Below are 14,303 nucleotides of genomic sequence, written 5' to 3' on the forward strand. Positions count from 1 at the left end.
TTGAACTCTTTTACGCATCTATTATAGATACACTACACAACAAAAGTACGTGGACACCCTTTAAATTAGTGGATTGGGCTATTACAGCCACACCCGTTCCTGACAGGTCGAGCACACATCCTTGCAATCTCCATAGACAAACATTGGCAGTAGAATTGCCTGACTGAAGAGCTCAGGATTCCACCTTTCCAACAAGTCAATTTGTCAAATTTCTGCCCTGCTTGAGCTGCCCCAGTCAACTGTAAGTGCTGTTCTTGTGAAGTGGAAACATCTCGGAGCAACAACAGCTCAGCTGCTAAGTGGTAGGCCACACAAGCTCACAGAACGGGACCACTGAGTGTTGAAATGCATAGCGTGTAAACATTGTCTGTCCTCGGTTGCAACACTCACTACCAAGTTCCAAACTGCCTCTGGAAGCAAGGCCAGCACAATAACTTTTCGTCAGGAGCTTCATGAAATGGGTTTCCATGGCCGAGAAGCCGCACGCACACAAGCCTAAGATCATCATGTGCAATGCCAAGCGTCAGCTGGAGTGGTGTAAAGTTTTCCGCCATTGGACTCTGGAGCAGTGGAAACACGTTCTCTGGAGTGATGAATCACGCTTCACCATCTGGCAGTCCGAAGGACCAATCGGGTTTGGCGGATGCCAGGAGAACACTACCTTCCAGAATGCATAGGGCCAACTGTAAAATTTGGTGGAGGGGGAATAATGGTCTGGGGCTGTTTTTCAAGGTTCAGTCTTCTTAAGTCCAGTGAAGGGTAATCTTTACACAGCATACAATGTCATGCTAGACAATTCTGTGCTTCCAACTTTGTGGTAACAGTTTGGGGAACGCCTTTCCTTGTTCAGCATGACCATGCCCCGGTGAACAAAGCGAGGTCTGTACAGAAGTGGTTTGTCAAGATCGATGTGGAAGAACTTGACCCTGCCTGTACAGAGCCCTGACCTCAACCCTATTGAACACATTTGGGAGGCATTGGAACACTGACTGCAAGCCAGGCCTAATCGCCCAACCACACCAATACTCTTGTGGCTGAATGGAAGCAAGTCCCCGCAGCAATGTTCCAACATCTAAAAAAAAGCCTTCCCAGAAGAGTGGAGGCAAAGGGGGGACTAACTCCATATTAGTGCCTGACCTCACTAATTAATGTCCATGATTTTGGAATGAGATGTTCGACGAGCAGTTGTCCACATACTTTTGTTAATGTAGTATAGAAAAGTCATAAATAGAGCATCAGACACAATGCGTTATAGTCTACAGGGCAGACAATCATATATTGTCTCCACAAAACATTTATATCTGAATGTTATGTTATGTTACACTCTCCTGATCAAGCCCTGGTTCTTGCTCTTCTGAGGTTGCATATAAACAATGAAATACATACACTCAATAATATGCTGATAAATGTCTCCAACTGACAACAATGTTTGTGTGTTCTATGATGATCTACATTTGAGGCGACTATTACGAGGAGCGGGATATTATTTCCACCATATGTTTTGTCTCGACAGGAACCTTCTGACCTGTCTGTGTTGCCATGTTGTACAATGCAGGCCAAAACATTGCCAATGAGACATATATGGATTAGATCAATCACACTAATTATACTTTAGGTTAAACAGTCTCTCAAGAATCAATCTGCAACCACTTTACAGAAAAGAAAAGTATAATCTGAAGGCATAAACCCAAAGCCATGACATATTCTCAGCAGTGGTACTTAGGCCAAGAGACAATAAAAACAGATGTTCATAAATGCACAAGATCATTCTGGAAGACGCTGGCAGGTCATACCAGATGTTGTCAAGGGTCAAATGTGGCTGTTAGGTCTGGTCTAGTAGGATTGTCAATTCAATCCTGTGGGAATCTTTTTTTTATAAAATGGTGCTGTTGTTAAATGAATATCCCTTATTTATGAGAGCTTAACCCTTACAAAAAATATTGCAGTCAGAGTGCAGTATAACTGCAGTTAGAATGCAGTATGTCCAAAATACCACTGCAGAGTCCACTGAAAATTACTGCACTTTTACTGCAGTTTCAAAACATGTTTTTTTTGGGGTATGGGAAGGAAACAAGTCTTATGCACACAAATGAAACTGACTCATTGCACCATAATAAACCATGCAGTGTGATTGCAGTCATGTACAAGTAAGCAGTCTTATAATTGGCAGTGTATCATTAGGCTATGCAAGCTGGAGACAGTGAGCACACAGAGGCAGTAAAACTTTTATTTGATTGACAAGCATCGTTATATTGCCCTGTTCACTGTCTGTAATAGCTCGCAGCCCATCTCATGTTTCTCATTTGGGAGATGAGGAAAGTGTTCGGCGCAGCACACCCCAAGCTGTTCGGATCACGAGTGAGACCCGCTGACATCTTTCACCTTCACCCGAAGCATTCTTTTGCCGGCGCGCGGAGTGCGACCGTGCGAGACAACATTTCTTGACAACCCATCCGCGCTGGTCAGCGTGCCGGTCGAGGAGTCTTCACACAGTTCCACGCGCGTTTCTTTACTTCGGTGGAGTCACAGTTGAAAAGTTAGATATTAGGTTATTTGGGGGAACGTTCATGAACGTTGTGCCTTTACGATGGATATGGGGAGGCTTATGCTAAATGTTCTACTTGTGAGCGCGTCGCTTCTCTTGGGCTTCAGCAGGTCTTCAGAAATGCAAGGTAATTAAAAAATATTACGCACGCTTTGACAAAGTATTATTCTGATGTTAGTTTTCATTGCAATGTTAGTGAAGCCCCTCTGCATCGTTCACTGACTGTGTGCCACAACTTCTGTAGAATAATTCAATGGTAAAAAAAAAGGTTCATGATTACTGCTTGTAATTCCTATCAAATTCACTAGAATTTTGAATGAAAGCGGTGTTGAGGCATTCTAATTAGGCTACATTCAATTGACCAAATTATAGACTCGAGTGTCAAGAATCCCCAAATGGACACTTCTGTGCCGGACGCGAAATGTGCGCTTTTCTGAACTGCTTGCAATCGCTCATCACCTCGTTCAATATTTGGGGTCATACAAATTGAAGGACCACACCACAAAAACGCCCCAGTTGCTTTTTGCGTCCTACATAATCTCTATCATTTTACATTGCAATGTCATGTGAATAATACAGTGCATTCGGAAAGTATTCAGACATCTTGACTTTTCCACATTTGGTTACCTCACAGCCTTTTTCTAAAATGAATAACATTTATTGTTTTCCCTCATCAATCTACACACCGTTAAATCTAACAATTTCATCCATTTTAGAATAATGCTGTAACGCAATGAAATGTGGGAAAAGTTAAGGGGTCGGAATACTTTATGATTGCACTGTAAATGACACACATTAAGCATACATTTGCTTTATAAAGAGCTCCTAAACTTGAAATGGTAAACAGCTATAGCCTATTATTTTTTTTAAACTTAATTTAGGATACAATGGCTGCTGTCTCTATACAAGACAAAATAGATGACCAGATGTCTGCTAATTGCTGTTAAGATAGCAAGAAGATTCCACCAGTGAAACAATAAGCACTCATGGGTCCACCTCCCACTAGTAGGTGGTTGCTGAACCATATGGTGCAATGGAGCCAAACAATAGATGATGGGCATAATTTTTCACAAGGACCTGCCCACAATGATGATGCAGCGATGGAATGGATGTCCCCTCAAGATGTGTGTGTGTGTCTGTGTAAACGTCAACTATGACCCACTGAGAGTAAGGAGATAGTTGAGATATTCTAATTACACCTGTCCATCATACTGATTTCTAATGGGCACTGGCCCATACAACAGTCATTTTAAAGAGAAGAACCAGCTCACAAATTCTTAACCCCTAGGGTCATTGCTGCTCTGCCTTTCCATTCACAAGGGCTGCTTTCAGTGGGACTGAACATTCAGAATGATGTAGCTAGAAATGGTAGGTATAGACTACTCACTCTATATAGACTGGACTCACTCTTCACCTATACAATTAAGAATCTGTACTATACGGTGCATTTCTATCTGCAGTGCTCGGCATTCTGGTCTACCAATCAAGCCCACCCCACTCAGTAGCAGTTATTTAACAGTGTTCTTAAAGTTGGAGATAGGGGAATGAAGAGGGTGTCCAGAAGGAGATCTTTTGGTATGGATCACAATGTAGAGGATGATTAAAAAAATAAGATATATATATATACATTACCAGTCAAAAGTTTTTATTTTATTTTTTACAATGTTCTACATTGTAGAATAATAGTGAAGCCATCAAAACTATGAAATAACACATATGGAATCATGTAGTAACCAAAAAAGAGTTAAGCAAATATTATATATATATTTTATATTTTGAGATTCTTCAAAGTAGCCACCCTTTGCCTTGATGACAACTTTGCTCTGGAGTTCTTGGTCACCTCCCTGACCAAGGCCCTTCTCCCGATTGCTCAGTTTGGACAGGTGGCCAGCTAAAGGAAGAGTCTTGGTGGCTCAAAACTTCTTCCATTTAAGAATGATGGAGGCCACTGTGTTCTTGTAGAAATGTTTGGGTACCCTTTCCCAGATCTGTGCCTCGACACAATCCTGTCTCTGAGCTCTGCAGACAATTCCTTCGATCTCATGGCTTGGTTTTTGCTCTGACTTGCAATGTCAACTATGGGACCTTATATAGACAGGTGTGTGCCTTTCCAAGTCATGTCAATTGAATATAACACAGGTGGAATCCAATCAAGTTGTAGAAACATCTCAAAGATGATAAATGGAAACAGGATGCACCTGAGCTCAATCACCTGATCTGAAAACTTAATAAGGTACTACTGTTTTTTATTTTATATATTTGTAAAAACCTGTTTTTGCTTTGTCATTATGGGGTATTGTGTAGATTGATGAGAAACATTTAATCAATTTTAGTATAAGGCTGTAACAACAAAATGTGAAGAATGTGATCTGAATACTTTCCGAATGCACTGTATATTATGTGAGCTAAACATAAAGATAAAAATACATCAAAGTATTTTTTATTGAAAGTTCTAATGTTACTGCCCCCACTACAACAAAAAATAGTGTGTATTTTTGTCTTTGTAACATTTAATTGAAATACTGTCGAATTCCATTCATTCATATGGAGGACTGCTTCTTCTGAGGAGTGCCAATATGAATGACTGGTGGTTTCAAAGCCTCTCATTGGCCAATACATAGTACCAGTAATCCAGGGTTTATATACATCATTGTTTAGAACCCGGGTCTCCTACACACAACGACACGTTGTTAACCCGCTGAACTAAAGCCTAGGCATTAGGTTCATTACCAACTGGTGATTTGGTAAACCATGCAGAGATAAGTACTGTAACTGCCTGACACCTGAACCTTTTGGCTTAGTTAGCTATTCTTCTGGTGCACAGAAGAACTGGGTTTGTACATTTACAGCAGGGATGCTGTAATATGTTTTACAGTAAGTAAAAATCATATTGTAAACTATATTACAGCATCACTGCTGTAAAGCAAAATGACAGTATTAAACTGGCAACTGTGGTGTCTGTATAATGCTGTACATTTACAGGGAAATACCTACAGTAATATACAATTATTTTACAATACTAAAAGCATTGCAGGTTGTCTTTAGAAGACAGCTCCCTGAAATGTAATATTGTAAGAAAAACAATACGTGTACAAATGTATTTATTCAAATTCATAACACGAATTTCACATGAATTGCACATTAACCATAAAGAACAACATTTGAATAGAGCAACATTACAACTCCATATAGTAGGGGAGAGAAAGAGAGAGAGAGACAGAGAGAGATACAGTGATAAGAACATTGACAAACACTGGCCAATGTACTTCACCATACACAAACCAAAACATCAGAATAGGTCATTCTTGAAAATACAGGATTATGTAAGAAAAAATCTAATCTAAACAGATCAATGAAAAAATAGGAAAACAAAAGGGAGACATTTCTACAAAAAACAATAGCAAGAACTGCTTGCCTGCCTGTCTTTGAGAGAGAAATGAGAGAGAACAAGAGAGAAAGGGGCTGAGAGAGAAGGATGATAGAGAGGAGCAAGCAGGGCTAGACTGGAGCCAGAGAAGAACGCTACCGCAAGTCAAAACAGGCTCCGGGATGGAGCAAGCAGATCATTTGTTGACCCAACCTTCATGGCAGGTTTTCGTTGGGCAGGATTTCTGAGAGAATGAGAGATGCTCGAATAAAGTCTCAAATAAATCTCGGTGGCATGCAGATTATCACATTATCTTTGAAACTCTGATCCTCCTTAGCCCTGACACGTCAACTAGGACAAACATGGAAATTGCTATTACTATTACTACTACTACTACTATTACTATGATTATGGCTATGACTACTACTACTATTACTATATTTATGATTATGACTATACTACTACTACTACTACTACTACTACTATTACTAATGCTATGACTACTACTACTACTACTACTACTATTACTAATAACTAATGCTATGACTACTACTACTACTACTACTACTACTATTACTATAACTAATGCTATGACTACTACTGCTACTACTACTATTACTATAAATAATGCTATGACTACTACTACTACTACTACTACTATTACTATAACTAATGCTATGACTACTACTCCTACTACTACTACTATTACTATAACTAATGCTATGACTACTACTACTACTACTATTACTATAACTAATGCTATGACTACTACTACTACTACTATTACTATAACTAATGTTATGACTACTACTACTACTACTATTACTATAACTAATGTTATGACTACTACTACTACTACTATTACTATAACTAATGCTATGACTACTATAACTACTACTACTACTACTACTATTACTATAACTAATGCTATGACTACTACTACTACTATTACTATAACTAATGTTATGACTACTACTACTACTACTATTACTATAACTAACGCTATGACTACTACTACTATTACTATAACTAATGCTATGACTACTACTACTACTACTACTATTACTATAACTACTACTACTACTACTACTATTACTATAACTAATGCTATGACTACTACTACTATTACTATAACTAATGTTATGACTACTACTACTACTACTATTACTATAACTAATGCTATGACTACTACTACTATTACTATAACTAATGCTATGACTACTACTACTACTATTACTATAACTAATGCTATGACTACTACTACTATTACTACTACTACTACTACTATTACTATAACTAATGCTATGACTACTACTACTACTACTACTACTTATTACTAATGCTATGACTACTACTACTACTACTACTATTACTATAACTAATGCTATGACTACTACTACTACTACTATTACTATAACTAATGCTATGACTACTACTACTACTACTACTACTACTACTACTATTACTATAACTAATGCTATGACTACTACTACTACTACTACTACTATTACTATAACTAATGCTATGACTACTACTACTACTACTATTACTATAACTAATGCTATGACTACTACTACTATTACTATAACTAATGTTATGACTACTACTACTACTATAACTAATGCTATGACTACTACTACTACTACTACTATAACTAATGCTACGACTACTACTACTATTACTATAACTACTGCTATGACTACTACTACTACTACTACTACTACTACTATTACTATAACTAATGCATATCAAGTAAGGGTGTTAGTGTATACTTACTAGACATCTCTAGATAGCTACCGCAATACTATATATTTTGCCTTGGTGTGTCTGGCCAAGGAATTTGCGTCTCAACATCAACCCGAGTTGCAGTGACCTAAAATCACCAAGCATACATAAAAATATTAAAATCATGCGTAATAGTACAGTATAAACACCATTAATCATATAAACTTTATAAGTCTAAAAACACTATTCCTTACATCTGCCAAGAGAAGCAGAGATTTGTCTTTCTCTCTGAAGTGGGTCATCAGCAAAAGAATGGGAGCAGTGGCTGTTAGATCGCCACTGCCTTTGATGTAACCGTTGATTTCATTCAGCAGGCACTGGATCTCTCTTCTCAACCTGGTCTTTTGGCTTTTAAAAAAGTTGACCATTCTCTTACCCTTGTTCAGGAGAGTTTGAGTCAGGCAACTGTCAATCACAATGCCAGTGAGGGTAGTGAAGTGGCCACAGAGCAATAACTTGGTGAAAAGGAAAGGTCAGTGTTCCTGGAGGTCACTGAGGCTTGGAGGAGGACAAGTGTCATATCCATTGTTACAGATCCTATCCATTCTTCATTTTCTTTTATAAAAATACAAAGGAAAAAAGTGTGTTAGGCTATGTGCTGCACTCCATACCAGCACAAGAGGACAAACAAATCATTTACAGAAACATTTGTATATTTGTGTACTTTTATATATTTTTGTCATTTCCGTCCCTTTTATTGCATATGCCTTGCTCCATCATAGCATAAACCGTTTATTTTGCTGGCAAACAAACAAATTATTTACAGAACCTTTTTAATTGTGTGTGTCTGTGTTTACACTCTGAGAAAAAAGGGTTCCGAAAGGGTTCTTTGGCTGTCCCCATAGGAGAACCCTGTTTGGTTCCAGGTAGAACCCTTTTGGGTTCCATGTAGAACCATCTGTGGAAAGGGTTCTACATGTAACCCAGAAGAATTCTACCTGGAAACAAAAGGGTTATACATGTACCTGGAATCAAAAAGGTATCTTCAAAGGGTTATCCTATGGGGACAGTCAAATAACCATTTTAGGTCCTAGATAGCACCTTTTTTCATAACAAAATATGTTACATTTATCAATCAAGATCTCACCTCTTTGGTTGAAGGACTGAAGCAATTCCCGGCACTATGTTGGTGTCAAATGGTATTTTATGTCCTCCGGCTGAACATATTCAAGGTCGTTAATATTCTCCACTCCGACATTTGCCCTCAGATGCTCCGAAAAGATCTCACCATCTCGGTCTCCAACTCGGGCAATTGGTGTCGAATTGCATTTTGAAGACCCTCCATGCCTACACTGGTTTAAGGAGAACACACTGAGTGATGCAGGGAAACAACATAGAAACTTGACAATTCATACACTGGTAGTGGGTAATAATTATTCAATCTATCTTTATTAACACACACATAATTAATCCGAGAATCTGGTATAAAATGAACCCCGAGATCGACCGGTGACACAGACTGATTCACCCCAACAATTAAAAGGACCAGTGAGATCTTTCCAAATGTGTATCCGTCATAATTTTCTTCCATGACAATTGGCCACTGCATAAGTAAGATTGGAGTAACTGGTGGCTCTCAGGCAAGTTTTCTGGAACACTCCTTGAAGTAGGAGAGCTTGCTCTCAAACCTCGGGGGCCCACAAACGAATGAAATTTGCAGGATGAGGTCGGGGTAGTGTAACAAGTAGTGATGCAAGGGCACTCTACCCCACAAGCAAAACTGTCGTTCACGACATTTCTATGTTTTTTTGCATGTGTAATGAATGCTTTAATATTTAGGAAACAGAAATTGCAGGATTTATACCTGAACATTCCCAATAAAGCTACTTCCAGCTACCAGTCAGCCTGCAATATAAAAATGACACTACCCCGCAGCCACCAAATTGCATGCACACACCAAAAGAGTTATCAAGCTATACATTAATATGCAATTTATGCCAACCACACAATCTAAACAAAGTAATTATAGACTACAAGGCTAAATCAAATATCAGTCTGTGCCTGATGTTTCAGATATCATTCATTTAACGTTGCCTCCTAATTAATGGTTGATAAGGATCACTTCTGAAAGATGAGCAAAATCACAAAGAAAATTCAACTCACGTGGAAAAAATGCTACGACCATCGCCCTGAATAATGCTAGCAAGCTAACCACACAATCTGAAGAAAATAAAAGATAACTTTAATATCCTGCAGGGTAAAATATCAGTCTGTGCCTGTTGTTGCTGAATTTATTAATTTAATGGACTAATAAGGATAACAAAAGCATAGGGGGAATATTCCACTACACTTTTGCTAAATCAGACGCACCCCGAGACTGAATAGAGCTAATGTTAACCAGAGATATTTAGAGAAAGGTTTCCAATGGAGTTCGCCATCTCCTAGCTATAGCTAACGTTAGCAAGCACCATTCCCCTTTCATCTGAGAGTTCCATTCCTCTCATTGCAACTACAGAATCACCCAAAAAGTATACATCCCAAGGCAAAATGTCAATCTGTGCCTGCTGACAAACTAAATGTGTATTCGACATAGCTAAACTCTCGCTCCCTCCCTAGACTAACTGTATTTTTGTCTGGTGAAGCCTATGACCACTTTGCACTAATACTATAGCGTTAGCACCCTGTCACCCATGTCATGCACCCACCGGTTAAGTAGCCTATCCAAAGAAACACACATATGGATTTCTGCACGTTGTTAATACTAAAATGATTTGCTCTATAGCTACAATATCACTGATTATTTTACCAGCAAGGAAGATCAACGCAACAGAACGACATGTCTGTAACGGTGTTCTTCTATCTCCTCTTCTGATGAAGAAGTAGAACAAGGATCGGACCAAAATGCAGCAGGATGGTGATTCATGATATATTTTAATAAAGAAAAAACTATACATGCAGAGACTACAAAAGTAATGAAATGAAATAATTAAAACCGAAACAGCCCTATCTGGTGCAAACACAAAGACAGGAACAATCACCCACGAAAACACTCACAGAATATGGCTGCCTAAATATGGCTCCCAATCAGAGACAACGATAATCACCTGACTCTGATTGAGAACCGCCTCAGGCAGCCATAGACTAATTAGACACCCCACAAAACCCCAAGACAAAAAACACACCACAATAACCCATGTCACACCCTGGCCTGACCAAATAAAGAAAGAAAACACAAAATACTAAGACCAAGGCGTGACAGAACCCCCCCCCTAAGGTGCGGACTCCCGGACGCACCTCAAAACCATAGGGAGGGTCTGGGTGGGCGTCTGTCCATGGTGGAGGCTCCGGCTCGGGACGTGGACCCCACTCCATTAATGTCATAGTTCCTCCCCCTCGCATCCTGGGATAATCCACCCTCGCCGCCGACCATGGCCTAATAGTCCTCACCCAGAACCCCACTGGACTGAGGGGCAGCTCGGGACTGAGGGGCAGCTCGGGACTGAGGGGCAGCTCGGGACTGAGGGGCAGCTCGGGACTGAGGGGTAGCTCGGGACTGAGGGGCAGCTCGGGACTGAGGGGCAGCTCAGCACTGAGGGGAAGCCCAGCACTGAGGGAAAGCCCAGCACTGAGGGAAAGCCCAGCACTGAGGGAAAGCCCAGCACTGAGAGGAAGCTCAGCACTGAGAGAAAGCTAAGCACTGAGAGGAAGCTCAGGCAGGTAGTTGGCTCTTGCAGATCCTGGCTGGCTGGCGGATCTGGAAGAGTCTGGTTTACTGGCAGATCTGGAAGAGTCTGGTTGACTGGCAGATCTGGAAGAGTCTGGCTGACTGGCAGATCTGGAAGAGTCTGGCTGACTGGCAGATCTGGAAGAGTCTGGCTGACTGGCGGATATAGCTGCTCTGGCTGCTCCATGCAGACTGGCAGCTCTGGCTGCTCCATGCAGACCGGCAGCTCCATGCAGACTGGCAGCTCTGGCTGCTCTATGCAAACTGGCAGCTCTATGCGGACTGGCAGCTCTGGCTGCTCCATGCAACCTGGCAGCTCTGGCTGCTCCATGCAGACTGGCAGCTCTGGCTGCTCCATGCAACCTGGCAGCTCTGGCTGCTCCATGCAGACTGACATCTCTGGCTGCTCCGTGCAGACTGACAGCTCTGGCTGCTCTATGCAGACTGGCAGCTCCATGCAGACTGGCAGCTCTGGCTGCTCCATGCAGTCTGACAGCTCAGGCTGCTCCATGCAGACTGGCAGCTCAGGCTGCGCTGAACAGGCAGGAGACTCCGACAGCGCTGGAGAGAAGGAAGGCTCTGGCTGCGCTAAACAGGCGGGAGACTCCGGCAGCGCAGGAGAGGAAAAAGGCTCCAACAGCGATGAACAGGCGGGAGACTCCGGCAGCGCTGGAGAGGCGAGGCGCACTGTAGGCTGATGCGTGGTGCTGGCACTGGTGAAGCTGGATAGAGAACACGCACAGGAAGCCTGGTGCGGGGAGCTGCCACCGGAGGACTGGTGTGTGGAGGTGGCTCTGGATAGACCGGACCGTGCAGGCGCACTGGAGCTCTTGAGCACCAAGCCTGCCCAACCTTACCTGGCTCGATGCCCACTCTAGCCCGGCCAATACGAAGAGCTGGTATGAACCGCACCGGGCTATGCACCCGCACTGGAAACACCGTGCGCTCCATAGCATAACACGGTGCCTGCCCGGTCTCTCTAGCCCCCCGGTAAGCACAGGGAGTTTGCGCAGGTCTCCTACCTGGCATAGCCATACTCCCTGTGAGCCTCCCCCAAGACATTTTTGGGGCTGACTCTCAGGCTTCCATCCGTGTCGTCGTGCTGCCTCCTCATACCAGCGCCTCTCCGCTCTCCTCCCCTCCAGTTCTTCCTTGGGGCGGCGATATTCTCCAGGCTGAGCCCAAGGTCCTTCACCGTCCAGTTCGTCCTCCCATGTCCAGTCCCTCTCTCGCTGCACCTTGGTGCGGCTACACTCCCCTGGTTTAGCCCAGGGTCCTCTCCCGTCGAGGATTTCCTCCCAAGTCCAGAAATTCTTGTCGCGCTGCTCCTGCTGCCGCTGTTGCCTGTTTCCACGCTGCTTGGTCCGGGTGTGGTGGGTGATTCTGTAACGCCGTTCTTCTATCTCCTCCTCTGTTGAAGAGGTAGAACAAGGATCGGACCAAAATGCAGCATGATGGTGATTCATGATATATTTTAATAAAGAAAAAACTATACATGCAGAGACTACAAAAGTAATGAAATTAAATAATGAAAACCGAAAACAGGCCTATCTGGTGCAAACACAAAGACAGGAACAATCACCCACGAAAACACTCACAGAATATGGCTGCCTAAATATGGCTCCCAATCAGAGACAACGATAATCACCTGACTCTGATTGAGAACCGACTCAGGCAGCCATAGACTAATTAGACACCCCACAAAACCCCAAGACAAAAAACACACCACAATAACCCATGTCACACCCTGGCCTGACCAAATAAATAAAGAAAACACAAAATACTAAGACCAAGGCGTGACAATGTCATCTTGGCTATACTGTTTGCGAACACAATCCAAACAAGCTAACATTAGCTAGCTAGTTAGTAGATTAGTTAAGGAAACCTGCAGTAGGTATATAGAAGTATTAGTACATACAGTTAAAGTTGGAAGTTTACATACACCTTAGCCAAATACATTTAAACTCAGTTTTTCACAATTTCTGACATTTAATCCTAGCAAAAATTCCCTGTCTTAGGTCAGTTAGGATCACCACTTTATTTTAAGAACATGAAATGTCAGAATAATAGTAGAGACAATTATTTATTTCAGCTTTTATTTCTTTCATCACATTCCCAGTGGGTCAGAAGTTTACATACACCCAATTAGTATTTGGTAGCATTGCCTTTAAATTGTTTATCTTGGGTCGAACATCTCGGGTAGCCTTCCACAAGTTTCCCGCAATAAGTTGGTGAATTTTGGCCCATTCCTCCTGACAGAACTGGTGTAACTGAGTCAGGTTTGTAGGCCTCCTTGCTTGCACAAGCTTTTTCAGTTCTGCCCACACATTTTCTATAGGTTTGAGGTCAGGACTTTTGCCACAACTTTGGAAGTATGCTTGGGGTCATTGTCCATCTGAAAGACCCATTTGCGACCAAGCTTTAACTTCCTGACTGATGTCTTGAGATGTTGCTTCAAAATATCCACATCATTTTCCTCCCTGATGATGCCATCTATTTTGTGAAGTGCACCAGTCCCTCCTGCAGCAAAGCACCCCCATAACATGATGATACCACCACTGTGCTTCACGGTTGGGAGGGTGTTCTTCGGCTTGCAAGCCTCCCCCTATTTCCTCCAAACATAACGATGGTCATTATGGCCAAACAGTTATATTTTTATTTAATCAGACCAGAGGACATTTCTCCAAAAAATACGATCTTTGTCCCATGTGCAGTTGCAAACCGTAGTCTGTCTTTTTTTATAGCGGTTTTGGAGCAGTGGCTTCTTCCTTGCTGTCGATATAGGACTCATTTTACTGTGGATATAAATACTTTTGTACCTGTTTCCTCCAGCATCTTCACAAGGTCCTTTGCTGTTGTTCTGGGATTGATTTGCACTTTTCGCACCAAAGTACGTTCATCTCTAGGAGACAGAACGCGTCTCCTTCCTGAGCGTTATGATG

At 41.8% G+C, this 14,303-nt stretch overlaps 1 protein-coding gene across 1 annotated transcript in view; it reads left to right on the forward strand.

Annotated features, from left to right (window-relative positions):
- Positions 1-2,315: 2,315 nt before the first annotated feature.
- The window catches only part of LOC124013381 (thrombospondin-3b-like), a 30,190-nt gene continuing 18,202 nt past the window's right edge, over positions 2,316-14,303 (forward strand). The window contains exon 1 of the mRNA XM_046327689.1: positions 2,316-2,672. Coding sequence (XP_046183645.1) covers positions 2,588-2,672 — 85 coding nt within the window. The 5' untranslated portion in view covers positions 2,316-2,587. The remainder of the gene's footprint in view (positions 2,673-14,303) is intronic.

Source organism: Oncorhynchus gorbuscha, linkage group LG24 (assembly GCF_021184085.1).
Source record: "Oncorhynchus gorbuscha isolate QuinsamMale2020 ecotype Even-year linkage group LG24, OgorEven_v1.0, whole genome shotgun sequence".
Lineage (NCBI taxonomy): Eukaryota > Metazoa > Chordata > Actinopteri > Salmoniformes > Salmonidae > Oncorhynchus > Oncorhynchus gorbuscha.